The sequence below is a fragment of the Manis javanica genome, chromosome 13 (assembly GCF_040802235.1).
Source record: "Manis javanica isolate MJ-LG chromosome 13, MJ_LKY, whole genome shotgun sequence".
Classification (NCBI taxonomy): domain Eukaryota; kingdom Metazoa; phylum Chordata; class Mammalia; order Pholidota; family Manidae; genus Manis; species Manis javanica.
In genome coordinates, this window is record NC_133168.1 from 7,376,875 (window position 1) to 7,391,257 (window position 14,383).

Consider the following 14,383-nt stretch of genomic DNA (forward strand, 5'->3'; position numbering starts at 1 on the left):
TGTAAAAGAATTGTGAATTTTCACGTTACTGAAGATAAATTTTTACCATTCACATGAAATTTCTTTTTCTCTTATCTAAATCAAGCAGAAGTCCCTCCAAATTTACAAAGTTACTTGAAAGAATCAGCAGTTAAAATGGAGTTTAGATTGTCAGTTACTTAAGATTGTTAGTTGAGTTTATACAGATAGATTCTTAGCTGTAAGTCATGAGATCAGTCAGTGTGGTTTATTATTAAGATTTAGTTCATTTCAAAGTCTTTTTTTAGGAGTATCAGGAAAATGCAGCAAAAAATTATGTCAACTTTAACCTGTACATTTGTTAGAGTTTTTAAATAAGCTTCATCATTACACACACATATGTCTGTAAACCCACTGGTATCAGTATACAAACAGCATTTGGAAAATTATTCCTCCATACATGTCCATGTACCTTAACATTATTGGGCCAACATATAATGCATGGTTAGGTAATGCTTCAGATTCTGAGTAGGACGGACACTGCACTGGATGGGAGGGAGTCAGGCTGAAGAGAACAAAGAGGGAGGCTTTACTGCCGGCAGAGGCCCGACGATGCGAGGAGAGGCTGGGATAGTTGTCTCGCTTGTGTAGGAAGAATACTTCTGAGAGAAAAAAAGAAGGGAAGTATCAATAAAAATAGAGAGAAATTGAGGATATTAACTAGGAAAGGTGAATATTTGCATTGGGGTAAACATAAGTGTTTTATAAAATAGTGAAGATCACTTTAATTTCAAATTTGGGTGGACATAAAACATTTTGATTTATTCATAGATGTGCCTTAAAAAATTATAATGCCAAGACATATAAGAAATATTTATAATATAAAATACCTATTTCTACTTAGTTGCTGAGACTAGAGTAGGAAAATGTTGATAGCACATCTGTTTGTGACCCCCACCCGTACCCTGGCAGTCCCATACACATCTGTGTCTCAGAGCTTGATCATTAATGAAAATATGTTTAAGTGGTTAATTTTATACTAGATTGACCATATTTTATGTATTTATTTTTTTCTGGAAATCGTTGTGGATGGGTAAGTTGTATTTGAATACTGAAGCAATTCCTATCTATCGAGTTCTGAAATAGACCTTGCCTAAATTAATGGCTGTTTTCACAAAATACTAAATATTTCTATAACGTGTTATAAACCAACTAGGAGAAAAGTGAGACTGTTTTTAGTAGCTTAAACACTATCAAGTCTCAGTAATTTTAAGAACGCTATTAATAGCTGAAGAAAACTTGGTACTGGTTTGCAGAGCTATGAATTGCTAATTCAAGTTAATTATTACAAAATATTCAAACATGCCAGGTCAAGAATGTCAACTATTCTACATAGCAAATCATAAGACAAGCAATAAAATCACCTTCTCTGGAATCCCATTTACAAGTCAGATTGTTTTGCTTTTTTCTGTCTAGACACTTTTCCTCTATGTGATGCTTTCCTTACAGGTCATATGCTCCATCATGTGAATATCGGACTCAAGGTCAAACAGTGTGTTCATCAGATTCCTTCTGTTACAATGGAAGCATCCATTCAGCCCATCACACGGACTGTCCTCCGAGTGACACTCAGCATCTGTCCTGATTTCACTTGGAACGATCAGGTAGCAGTGGAATCAATGTCACGCAAAAATGTTTGTACTGTAGGGCTGACTCCCCCTCTTTACATCCGTCCTCAAGGCATATAGAAAGTCCTCTAAAAAGAGTCTGTATTGAAGATTCATTAAGAGCATTACGGTAATAATTACACTTATCCTCAAGAGACATGTGTGGTACAATACATTAATACGTCAACCAGTAAGACCTCTTGAGAACATCCTAGGAGACCTAAAACGTCAACAATGACCAGTGGTTTGGTGGATTCAACTACGTAGGGACTTTGCTTAATTCTATCAACTTCATTTATTTTTTTTACTATATTCTCTCTTCTCCACATTATCTTCATTTTTGTCAGCTCTACTTACTCTGTTATTTTAGCCTACTAAAAATTCGAGGTTCTCCATGCTGAAAGAGCCTTTTTAAATCATGATGTGTCTGTATCATTTTCTTTTTTCTACCATAAGACTTGTAGAAAGAGTACTGTGCATTTTCCTGCTGTCCCTTGTTTCTCTCCTGAGACTACCTCCTCAGCGACCACCAGGAACCAACTGGCCACCTTGATAAATGGCTTTGTCTTTGCTGTTTTTTTCTCTGAACAGTCAGCGCTCTACATTGTCCTTGCAGATACACACCCTCGGCTCCCATCACATTCCTGTTTGTTTTTGCGCCTTCCTCTATTCTTCCTTCCAAACCTTGGATGTTACTATGTATAGGTGAAGATCCACTCTGGGTCCTCAGTGAATCAGCATTATTTAAGGTCTGTCTTTGCACCGGTGGCTGTGCAGAGAGCACAGTAGAGAAGAGACGGCAGACACAAGTCAAGGAAGTCTCAGTCCTTTCTTTCCAGAAGCCGTTGGGGGATGACAACTAAATCAATAATTGCAGTGTGATAATGCCTACTTTACATGGTTATTATAAGGCTCTAGTTAAGTTTAAGTAAATATCGTATGCATTTCCTGACATTAGTACGTATTTAATGTGAATTTTGATGCCTTTTGCTCAACAATGTACTTGAAAATTGCTCAGCTATAGTCCTTTGTAACCTAAATCTACCATTGGTCTTAAACTGTCCTAACCATAAATTCCTTCAGTTTCCTCATCTGTAAACATATATAAAAATAATAATTACCTTAATCAGAGAATTTATGTAAGGACTAGATGATATAAAATTACATTTAATATTTCTGTTAATATAAAACTTTAAAGTATAAAATTATAGTTAGCTGTAAACTCATATTTCAAGTTTTATATTTCATAGAGTGTTTTTGAAATGCATAAAAGTTTCATTTTTTTTCACACTGTCTCTTCTGTCACTACTCATCATAAATCCACCACAACTTAATTCATTAAGGTAGAATTCAGCACATAATTGTTTTTATAGTTAACCCTGTTAGTTAGAATGCTGTTGACCAGAAGAACAGAAAACCTGGCTTACCTCAAACTGACTTAAGCAAGAAAATACATTATTCTCCACAGTAAAAGGTCTACAGGTAGAATAGGCTCTAAGATGGATGCGTTTTCTGCTTAATGACATCCCTTAGGGTCCAGGATCTTTCCATCTTTTTGCTCTTCTGACACTGTTGGAGATGCCCCAACAGTTTCCATGCTTTACTGTTCACATGTAACAGAGAAAGGGAGACACACCTCCTTCACCAGCCCGCAGCATGGACCGTAAGACCTTTCCTTCAGTCCAATTAGGCCAGTAGTGGGCATGTGCCTATCTCTTAACCACAGGCTGTTCTAAGGGAGAATCCTGTTAAGTTGATTGGCTGATGCTGACCAAAATCATCTCAGGAGATGGAATCACCTCCTCCAGAGTTGCATGAAAGAGAGGAATACTGAATAATGACTAAGACTGAGCTTTATGAGCAGGGAAAGAAAGAGGAAGAAAGAGGAAGAGGGATGGATACCCAAAATATATGTCTATCCAATGGAATACTATTTGTCAATGAAAAGGAAGGAAGTACTAATAGACGCTACAGCATGAATGGCCCTTGAAAACTTTATGGCAGGGAAAAGAAGCCAGAAGCAAAAGACCACGTGTCATATGATTTCATGTATATGAAATGCCTAAAATAGGTAGATCTGTAGAGAAAGAATGTAGACCATGGTTGTTAAGGGTTGGAGGGGGAGAGAATGGGGGGAAATAGGTACTAACTGAAAATGAGTACAAGGTTTCTCTTTAGGGTAATGAAAATGTTCTACAATTAGATTATAGAGATGGTCACACAACTTTTTAAATATATCAAAGCCTTTGAACTGTATACTTTAAATGAGTAAACTTTTTAATATAAATTATATCAGTAAAGCTGTTTAAAAGAGAGAAAGGAATAGGTGCTGGGTATGCAAACAACAGTATCCTTTACTTGAGTTATAATATGCATAGTATTGGAATATTCTTTTTCTTCTAGGTCCATGGGACAGTAGGAGAACCCTGGTGGATTTGGGTAGAAGATCCTACAAATGACCATATTTATCATTCAGAGTATTTTCTAGCTCTAAAGAAACAGGTAAATATGCATGGGTGGCTCCATCATTACGTCGCTATCACAAAGAAGAAAATGTAAACTAAATAATTTCTGGTTTTACCTATTTCTTTATAATTTCAAAGTGCCATTAAAACTTCATTTATTATATTTTATGTTTCTGTTTGGTTTTAAAAGAAAACAGTGATAGAATGTATGGTATTCATTTATTCACTGTGGTCTCAGTTAAAGCAAGCAAGCTATCATCTTTACCTGGTTTAAGGCATGGCCCCCAGAGGAGTGGAAGATGTCAGATGGGTGTGATAAGTAATATAAAAAATGAATTAAATTCAATAAATAATAATAATGACTTTAGTCGTTACATGAACAGAGTATTAAAGAGTATTGAACCACATTGGAAAAGGGCATTCCTTTTGAGGTTATCTGTGAATCCTAAGAGAAAGACTCCGTTTGATGCCAGCATGGCCTTAAATGGATACTTCACTCATTAGTTGCTTTGTATCGAAGAGAAAGCAAACTTCGAACTGTGATCCTAGGGTGAACAAGCAGTAGAATTTCATAGCAATGTTTTGTCTTCATCATTACCTTCATTTATGCCAGGTGTTCTGTTATTCTACTTAAAGTAGTGATAGAATTTAAAGAAAAACATTATGTAAATAATTTGGTAAAGATCGTAAGTTAAGTAAACCGTTCATTGAATGAATGACATTTGGGGAATTCTGATAATGAGTCCAATTGGTGACCTGTTAATACATAATGATATGCATATATAAATAACGTAAACTTAGTATAGATTTTCCCTTCTTCAGTATCAGGTATCCTTAGTAGAGACTTCTGAAGTACCTGAATATCTCAACTAGAAATCTGATATTTCCTTTATTTTTGTCTTTAGTATCTTGCTATAGATACCATTGTCTTAAAAATAGATTAAAGGCCTTTATGATATGTTATTAGAATGTCTATATTTATTTTAGACTTTATCTCATATTAGGTCATTAGTAAAGAAGCTCAGCTGCTGGTATTTACAATCCCTATCTTTGAGCCTTTGCCTTCCCAGTACTACATCCGAGCAGTGTCCGATCGATGGTTAGGAGCTGAGGCCGTTTGTATCATCAACTTCCAACATCTGATTCTACCAGAGAGACATCCTCCCCATACAGGTAACGTATTGAATAGTAACTTGATAATTTATTTTCCAAAATTTTTGCTTTACCTAATGTTGAAAAGTGTCCATGCTTTAAAATTGTCTAAATCTGAATCAAAATCCAACTTATTAATCAATATAGTTTGCAGAGAAACTTTAAAACCAAATCTGTGTATACATTTTGTAGAACTTAATGGTGGACCTTAATTTTAGAGTTCCAAAAACATTAAAGTAACCCTAGTTCAATTCTAATAGTTTTAACAAGCATGGGATGCCTTATTTCTTTATTGCTCTGCCTCTGTCTCCAGTTGTACATGTAATCATAATTTCTCCCTATCTCCTTCCTTCCATTTCTTTGAAACACTTGTCTTTTATCTGTGTTCTCTGTGAAACTTGTGAGAGTTCCTCTTTTCCTTGCATTTATTACTACTAACTTAAACTTATTTCTAGTATGTTAAATTAATTAAAGTGAATTGTCTTTCCTCCATTTAGTATGCTTCTACACCAAAAATGTGCTAATACAAAGGAGTCGGGTTATAATACCACTACAGAAAGGATTCATGTGTGTCTCAAGTCGGTTTGTGTCATATAAACACAAAAAATAAAAATTAAAAAAAAAGGATATTGGTAATCTGCAATATCCTATAACCGTGTTTTTCATTGTCATCCCTGACAAAAACCCATTTTAGATTTTCATGACATGATTGACTACCTTTCTCTTTTGACTTGTTAAAGAAACAAAATTTCATGAATAACTGTACATTGATACTTTTATGTGCCCCATACTCTCTTTCAAAAATATTCTGGGACTAATCTGTTAATCAGTATATTAAGTTTATTTCTTCTCAATGAGAATTCATAATTAATGAGTATTGAGTTCAAGAGACCCTTAATTTACTTTAAAGAAAAATGAAAGTCAGTTGATCTTTTCCATATGATTCTTCCAAAGGCAAACTTGTTTTTTTTTTATGAAATATCAGTTCTTACTACCCTTGATGAACACATTATTTGATAATCCTTTAGAAAATGAAAGAAGACATTAATGTGACTTTAATCTTTGCCTAGTGTGTATCTTGTTCAGTATCTTAGCAGATCTTAAGGCAAGATACTTTACAGCTTAATACCATTTTGATAACTTGACAGAGCAGAACTAAAAAGTTTGTCAACACAGAAAAATAAAGAGTTTGCAGTATCTACTGATATACTGATTGAAGAGGACCTTTCTGATTTTCTTTTATCAAATACTGTTATATGTGATACCTAGAACCTCAAAATACATAAAATATTTGGTGCTTTAATTTAAATACATGCTACAAACAACTACTAGGGCTCTTAATACCTTGATTTTAACACGCAGTAACATATTTTAATACCCATTTAATGGCTTCTCTATTGAAGGGTCAAGCACATATCATCCTATTTATATAATTAGCTGATTTATGACCACATTTTATGAAGCAATAAATGCACTGCCATGACATCTCAATTGATAATTAGAAGTGCATGATGGAACCTCAGTGACTCCTGGCTAAACCTGTATGTGTACACACACACACTCACACATTGAACCCAAATCAATCCAGAAAAATCTTCATCTTTCACAGAAGTTAAGCATCTGAGTTTAGCATTGTCAATAAATACCAAAATGTCTATTTCTAGTCTTTATTAAGAATGTCTGTTCTTTGTTTAGCATTGCTGTTAGCACTTCCCCCCTTCTTGATCTTCAGTGGTATGGAATTTATCTGCTCATAATCTGGTAAAGAAAATAGGCCTTTTCCTCTCAATTACCTATACAATAGTGGGAGCTGTAGAGGAAGGAAAATATTTTTTTAAATAGCTTTTTACTTTTAAGTATATTTTTTTAGAAGAGATTCTCTGTACCTTCCATTTTGAAACTGTTTTATGAAGATCTCACTCAGGATACAGACCACCATGTCCCCTTATTCTTTTTTTCCTTCCAAACTGTAAATAAGTAGAGTCATCCTCTATGAAATAATCCTGAGAGTAAAGGTGCCTCTGATATTCTAATGGATACTCTCAGATTGTGGAAAAATGCAGTGTCTATCAAGTTTAAGGGCTGTGTAAGTGTAACTTTATTTCCCCAAATCATTTTAATTTTCAAATCTCTTAGATCTCTAGTCTACATAATGAGATACAAGTAAATCTAGTTTCAGAGTGTTTTCTCAGTTCAGTTCTTATTTACCCAGTCATGCTCTGACTTAAAGCTCCCACTTAAGTTTCTTCCTGGAAATAGTTTAAATTCATTTCAGTTTATATTGACCAGTGCAAGAGTTCACTGAGCCACTCTGGTTTGGCTAATTGACTAACAGATCAAAATTAATTTGTTATTAGTAACCACTGTAGTACGAAAGTTTTCAAATGGTTTTCCTTATTTTATAAATTGGGATAGATACAGTTTTCTTCCAAAACATGCCTATTTTCATAACACCTGTCATTCAAATTACTTTCCTGATTGAAAAAGAAAGATATATTTAGCATCATGGTTGACCTCTGAGGAAATCCCCCAGACAAGTGTCCAATACTTGAAAATTATAAATGTGGTAACAGGGGGGAAAAAGATGTAAAGATGTAACAAGTATATAAGAATCTATGTCAAGCCTTTTTTTCCCCACTAAAGATTTAAGGATTGTTGTAGCTGATTCCTAAGAGACAGTATTCGGTGTTGTGCATGTTGTCCAGTCATTGTGTGGCAGTACCTGTTGCCTCTTTTCAGAATTACTGGATCTTCAGCCTTTACCCATCACTGCTTTGGGATGTGAAGCATATGAAGCACTGTACAACTTCAGTCACTTCAACCCTGTGCAGACACAAATATTTCATACGCTGTATCACACTGACTCTAATGTCCTCCTCGGAGCACCCACTGGGTCGGGAAAGACTGTCGCAGCTGAACTAGCCATTTTCAGAGTCTTCAACAAGTACCCTACTTCAAAGGTCTGTTTGAAAGAATCACATACATTCAGTTAAGAAAGGTAGTTCCTAATCTGTAAACTAGCCAGTTCTGAATAAACTAGAAAGATTCAGTGAGTAGATTTAGTTAATTTTCTTAGTGAATTTACCGGGATGAGGGGGGCATAGTGTGGGAGGGGGTCTCAGAGGGTGCAGATTAGTATTGGAATGACTGGCCACAAGAAAATTCACTTTAAACTTTGTCATCCTCTAGTCAGATTTCTAATGTACATGTTAGTACTTACATATCATTTCCTCATTGTAAGATACCTACAACTCATAGGCAATTTCATTGTAAGATACCAAACTTATAGCCTTACTAATAAGATACATAGTGATTCGTAATCAACTCGTTTGACTGTGAAGGAAATCCTTATACTTGAGCGGTACAGTTTGATTATATGCAGCAAAACAGGCAGCTTTTATCCCATATTTTCTCAGATGGCCATTAGCTAATATTCAAATAACATGGCAAGTCAAATAAGTATTGATTTTATGCTTCCTTGAAATGTTACAGAAATATCTTTTAAAAAGCTAATTTGTATTTTATAACTGGAATTGTGTGCTATTTTCCTCATCATTTGTGATTTTAGGGATGTTTTAAGTAAACGTTTTCAGTGATTCCCAATCTGACTCTTTCTTCCCTGCTTCGCTTTGGATTTCTCAGTCTCTTACGTGGTAACTGATCCTCTAGGAGACATGTCAGTACAACAGTCGAGCTCTACTCTAAATTTGAGACATTTTATAAAGGGAAGAATTTATTTTCAGTGAATAACTTGTATGTAAGTTTGGGTTGGTAAAGGCCAGTTGTTTTAAAAAAAAGATAAAACAGCTAGAATGTATGATGCATCGTCCATAAAATCTGCATTAAAATATAAACAACCAGATTATTTCTCTTCAGAACTTCAAAATTAGTAACTTCTTTTGTGACAGAGTTACAACTCAGATAACTCTTGGTCATAGTTCCATGAAACACTTCTATTTTAAATCAGAACCCTAATTTTCTCTATTTAATTACTTAATTTTCTCTATTGTCTCATAATTTCTTCTATTTTTGCATATTATGTTAGAAGATAATTGCATGTTTATGAAAGAATAAACTTTATATAATGCTTATATAAAAGGATATACCTCTTTAGAAGTATATAGAAAAATACCTGTAAAGAAAATATCCCCAGTGCTTTTAAAAACATATTTCAAGTTTTCTATGTCAGTATTTTTATGATGTATTATACTCCTGTTTTCCTTTGGATAAATGTAGTTTGAGTACTCAGTTAATAGCTTTTTCATCTTCCTTTTTTAAAAGATATGTTTTAAGCTACATTGTCATATTTTGATAAAATTTTATGGAGTTTACCTTTATTTGAAATTGATATCACTACTTTCATGGGATCTTTTTGTTCCCCCTCCCTTTAGGCAGTTTATATTGCACCCTTAAAAGCCCTAGTACGTGAAAGAATGGATGATTGGAAAGTTAGAATAGAAGAAAAACTTGGTAAAAAGTAAGTAAGTTATTACTGTGTCAGAAGATATACTTTGGATAATCTAAAAGGACCAACAAAAGATTTGCATAAAACTGTTGAATGTTTTTACAATGACTTACATCATGGTTTATTTGAAGGTATTGTTGTTACTGATAAAATTTCACCAATATTAAATTACTTAAAATGAATACTTGTATTTGGCAAGATAGTTTCCTCAAAATTTTTAAATTCTAAATCAAAAGAAAAATAAGTTACTCTTTTATATCATTCAGAGTAACTTCCAAAAACTACTTAGGAGGCATTTTGCATGTACCAAAACTAATTTACCAAAAATGGAAATTGATTAAAGAACATGACTTCTAAAAAAAAACTTAAAAATTGCACGAGGTTATTCATTGTAATATTGTTTTTAACAGCAAGATTGCAGGTGACTTGAGTGTCCAATAAAGACTCACTAAATAAGTTGTGGTACATTCACACAATGAAAAATGTTGTATCACCCTGTAAAGAATAAGCTCTTTATGTACTGAAGGAACAATCTTGAGAGATACTGTGAAAAAAAATTTTAAGGAAAGTATTATATTTTGTTTTTAAAAAAATGGCGAAGAATATAAGTACATGGTTGCTTCAGAATGAGAACTGGGTGATCTATAACAGAGTGTCTTCATTATATATTCTTTGACCAAATGAATGTGTTACATATTCAAAATAATAAATACAGTGTAAAAATTTTAAATGAGCAAAAATAAAAGCTTTGGGAATACTATACTTGGAGGAACTAATCTTGCCTTTTTAATTTTACCAGAGTTAAAACAGTTGTAAAAATTATTTGGTGATTACTTTAAATTTGGGGTTGGCCTTCACATTTCCCTCTTTCTCACTGTAAAACTGGGACCTCCTCCGACTGAAGTGGCATATATTTGTCCCAGTTTATCTTGTTTATGTCCTAATATGTTTGAATTTACCTATAATATCTATAGAAAGTTTCAATTAAGAAATGAAGCTTTCACATAATCATATTCTTAATGAATGCCTCTATTTGTCTTAATAAGTTAACACTTTCCTTCGTTAGAAAGGTGTTCATTCCAATTTACAGAGACCGAGCTGTGAGTTCAACTCTGAAATCATGAAGGGCAGAGACTTTGTAAAAATAATCAAAGCAAAGTTTGACACCTTTGTGTATCTGCATGAAAGTTAGATTGTCAGTAATGTGAATTTATACCTTCTTCATTTTTAGGAATAGATTCTTAGATTCTTAAGAAGCATGCATTTTGGACTCAACTCAGAAAGTGTCAGAAATCAAAGGGAGATAATGTAGTTTTAATCCTTATAAAATGTTATTTTGAAAGATATTGTTTTGACTTCCCAAGGTCATATGTTACCTGACAAGTTAAAAGGATCATTTTTATTCCCCTCCAGGGTTATTGAACTAACAGGGGATGTGACTCCCGATATGAAATCCATTGCCAAGGCTGACCTTATTGTCACCACACCAGAGAAGTGGGATGGAGTCAGCAGAAGCTGGCAAAATAGGAACTATGTAAAGCAAGTCACTATTCTCATCATAGACGAGATACATCTGCTTGGTGGGTACCACTGTATCGGAAACCAGGTCTACAAACCTGGACTCTTGTACCCACAAGCAGCCAGCATCAGGTCTTGGGAAATGATTAACATGCATTATTCATATTTCCTAGGGGAGGAAAGAGGCCCTGTTCTAGAAGTCATTGTATCTCGCACAAATTTCATCTCATCTCACACAGAAAAGCCTGTTAGAATAGTTGGACTGTCTACTGCGTTAGCTAATGCCAGAGACCTTGCAGACTGGCTCAACATTCGTCAGGTATGTGGAAGATTGATAAACGAGGCATTTAGCAGTGTGGCTCAGGAGACTGTATTAAGGAGGCATTATTACATTATAAACCTAAATATAAAAGTGGAAAATGGTTTCTGTCTCATTCTTCCTGTAGATGGGCTTGTTCAACTTCCGACCATCAGTACGTCCAGTTCCCCTGGAAGTTCACATTCAGGGCTTCCCAGGCCAGCATTACTGTCCTCGTATGGCCAGTATGAATAAGCCTACATTTCAAGGTAAGCTTCAGATTCTTGGAGTGAAATAGCAACTGTTTTGTATGGTAGCCTTTTAAGGTCATTCTAAATAATTTGGGTTTCTTTCACAGTGCGCTTCTGTTCCAACTTGTGCCAAAATCTGAAACTACCTCAACTGTTAAGGAATATAGATATATGGTAATTAACTATTGAAAATTAAAGAAATTTCATAGATGATAGTGTCCTTTTAATAGAGTAAATATATGTAATTTTAAAAAGTATTCAAATCATTTATAAATTTAATCTGTTAAGCTATTTTCTGTGGTAGATGCTTGAACAAATGATAAGTAGAAACTGCAAGTAAAAACGCTCCCTATTTTATTGAAACATGTTTTGTGTAGGCTGCATAAGGAATATTTATTATATCAATTAAAAATAACCTCCAAAATAAATTCTCTAATGTGAACTGTGCTTGATTGTGAGGTGACAGTTGCGAGGTGACTTTTTAGCTGCTGTAATTAGCCTTATGACAGAAGCAAAGTATTGATTGTGAGCTAGAGACCAGTCTTGGCAGTTCAGATTATTTACACCTCCACAGAAGCATTGCACAAAATCACTAATGAACAATAAATCTGCAGTGAGCTGTTCAGCCACACCTGTTCTTGCAGCAGCAAAAATCCATTACATGTTGAGGTTTAAAAAAGAGACAGATTCATTCATGATTATGTGTACAAATTATACCCATATTGTACTAATATGTATATTTTAAACATTGTACCTCTAATATGATTTATCAAAGCATACTCTTTATATTCTATAATATTGTGATATACTATGAAGGAACAGTAAGATAAATGAGTTTGTTTTTCATAGTGTGTATTGTTGAGACTGTTTATATCTGTTTAAGGAATGGCTGATTGCATACTAATGAATGAAATAAAGTATTTTGTGTTATGTAAATCAATAGTAAATAACTGAAATACTTATGCTTCCGTAAGACATGGTGTCAGTACAATAGCTATCCTTATAAACTATTTATTATACATGTCATGGATCCCTATATTTCTTCGAGTTAAGAAATATGGTTTTATGATAGCTTTATTTCTCATTCTTAGGGTATAAATATCATCAAGGTCATGTCACCACTGCCATTATAAACCTGGCTTCTTAGCCCATAAAAAGAAGTTCTGTAATTCACATTTCAAACCAGAAATTATAAGGAGGTTGAACTTTTTTATATAAAATTTTACATTTCTCTGACTATTTTGAGAGACCTGTGTACACATAAGTTCTATTTGCACTACTTACCAGCATTTTGGAGCCCATGTATAACAAAGAAACCTCACTTCGACTTAGGTCAAATGATTTATGCGGCTGTATTAAGGGTTTTTTTCAGCCTCAGTACCCAAGTTTCATGCCACTCCTCTTCTGTGTGTCTGCTCGTCGTGTGCCCTCACTCACGTGTAGATTCAGGCATGGTGTTCACTTGAGCTGTCCTCCACATTCTCTTCTCCTCCGACTTGAAAGCTTACATACATGTTTTTATAAAAATAGAGGGAAAATATTCTTCTGACTTAACTCTGACTAGTTTACTGATACCAACTCTTACTTTTTCCATCTACTGGGAACAGGGCAAAAATAAAAGCAATTTTTTGTGGCTTGTCATAGAGAATTCTCATAACCCTGCAGAATCTGACTGTATCTCCAGACCCCAGGACCCATTAACTCTGTAACGTCATTGCTTCTGTGAACAGAACAGCACTCGGGAACAGGAGACTCAGCTGCACACGTGGAGCCCCATGCAGCCAGTGATGGGGAGTCACAGGTTAAAGTGCCTCCATCCTCAGCAGCTCACACAGAACTGGGAATTCACATAGTTAAATCTTCCTTGTCCCCAGCAGTGTGCTCCCATAGGGCCAGCTACATTTCCTTTACTGTCATTTCTGTGTTATGCTGTCAGACCCATGTCATATCTCAAACAAATGCTAAATTTTATAATCAAGCGAAGAATTCATTTCAACCATCTACAGCATTAGCTTTCATGTATCCGTTTGTTATCCTAATGAAATTCAGATTCTGTTTTAAGTGGCTTACCATTTTATTTTCCCCAACTTCTCAACAGCAATTAGAAGTCATTCTCCAGCCAAACCTGTTTTGATATTTGTGTCATCAAGACGTCAAACTCGTCTTACTGCTTTGGAATTGATAGCCTTTCTAGCTACTGAAGAGGACCCCAAGCAGTGGCTAAATATGGATGAAAGAGAGGTGAGCAATATATTTTATTTTTACTTTATATCCATGTCAAATAAATTTATATTGTAGTATAATGGAAATTATATTTTAACCTAGTTTTAATCTACACTAAATGTTTAGTTTTAATCTATACAGAAAGTTTAGTATAACATTACAGAAATTTGGAGGAAAAAAAACAGAGGAAAGAGGAAATGCATTAATACTACCTTCTTAACACTATCAGTATTTTAATTTTCTTCCAGTATTTTTTCACTAAATATTTTTTATATCCATATTTATTGTCATATTTTTCTCTTTAAGTCATCACCTCTGTCTGTTTGAATATTCAACTAAGTTTTCATAATATGGGAGTGTTCACTGCCCTCATGGAACTTATAATC

The 14,383-nt window shown here is 34.3% G+C and overlaps 1 protein-coding gene across 4 annotated transcripts in view; it reads left to right on the forward strand.

Moving 5' to 3' along the window:
- Positions 1-14,383, forward strand: part of ASCC3 (activating signal cointegrator 1 complex subunit 3) — a 285,280-nt gene that overhangs the window by 176,042 nt on the left and 94,855 nt on the right. For 3 of the 4 annotated variants that reach the window (XM_073220915.1, XM_073220914.1, XM_037012231.2), the window contains 9 exons: positions 1,468-1,622; positions 4,029-4,127; positions 5,095-5,263; positions 7,982-8,202; positions 9,634-9,719; positions 11,121-11,287; positions 11,399-11,544; positions 11,672-11,792; positions 13,873-14,015. In XM_073220915.1, coding sequence (XP_073077016.1) covers positions 1,468-1,622; positions 4,029-4,127; positions 5,095-5,263; positions 7,982-8,202; positions 9,634-9,719; positions 11,121-11,287; positions 11,399-11,544; positions 11,672-11,792; positions 13,873-14,015 — 1,307 coding nt within the window. The remainder of the gene's footprint in view (positions 1-1,467; positions 1,623-4,028; positions 4,128-5,094; positions 5,264-7,981; positions 8,203-9,633; positions 9,720-11,120; positions 11,288-11,398; positions 11,545-11,671; positions 11,793-13,872; positions 14,016-14,383) is intronic. The other variant, XM_073220916.1, reaches the window with a different exon arrangement.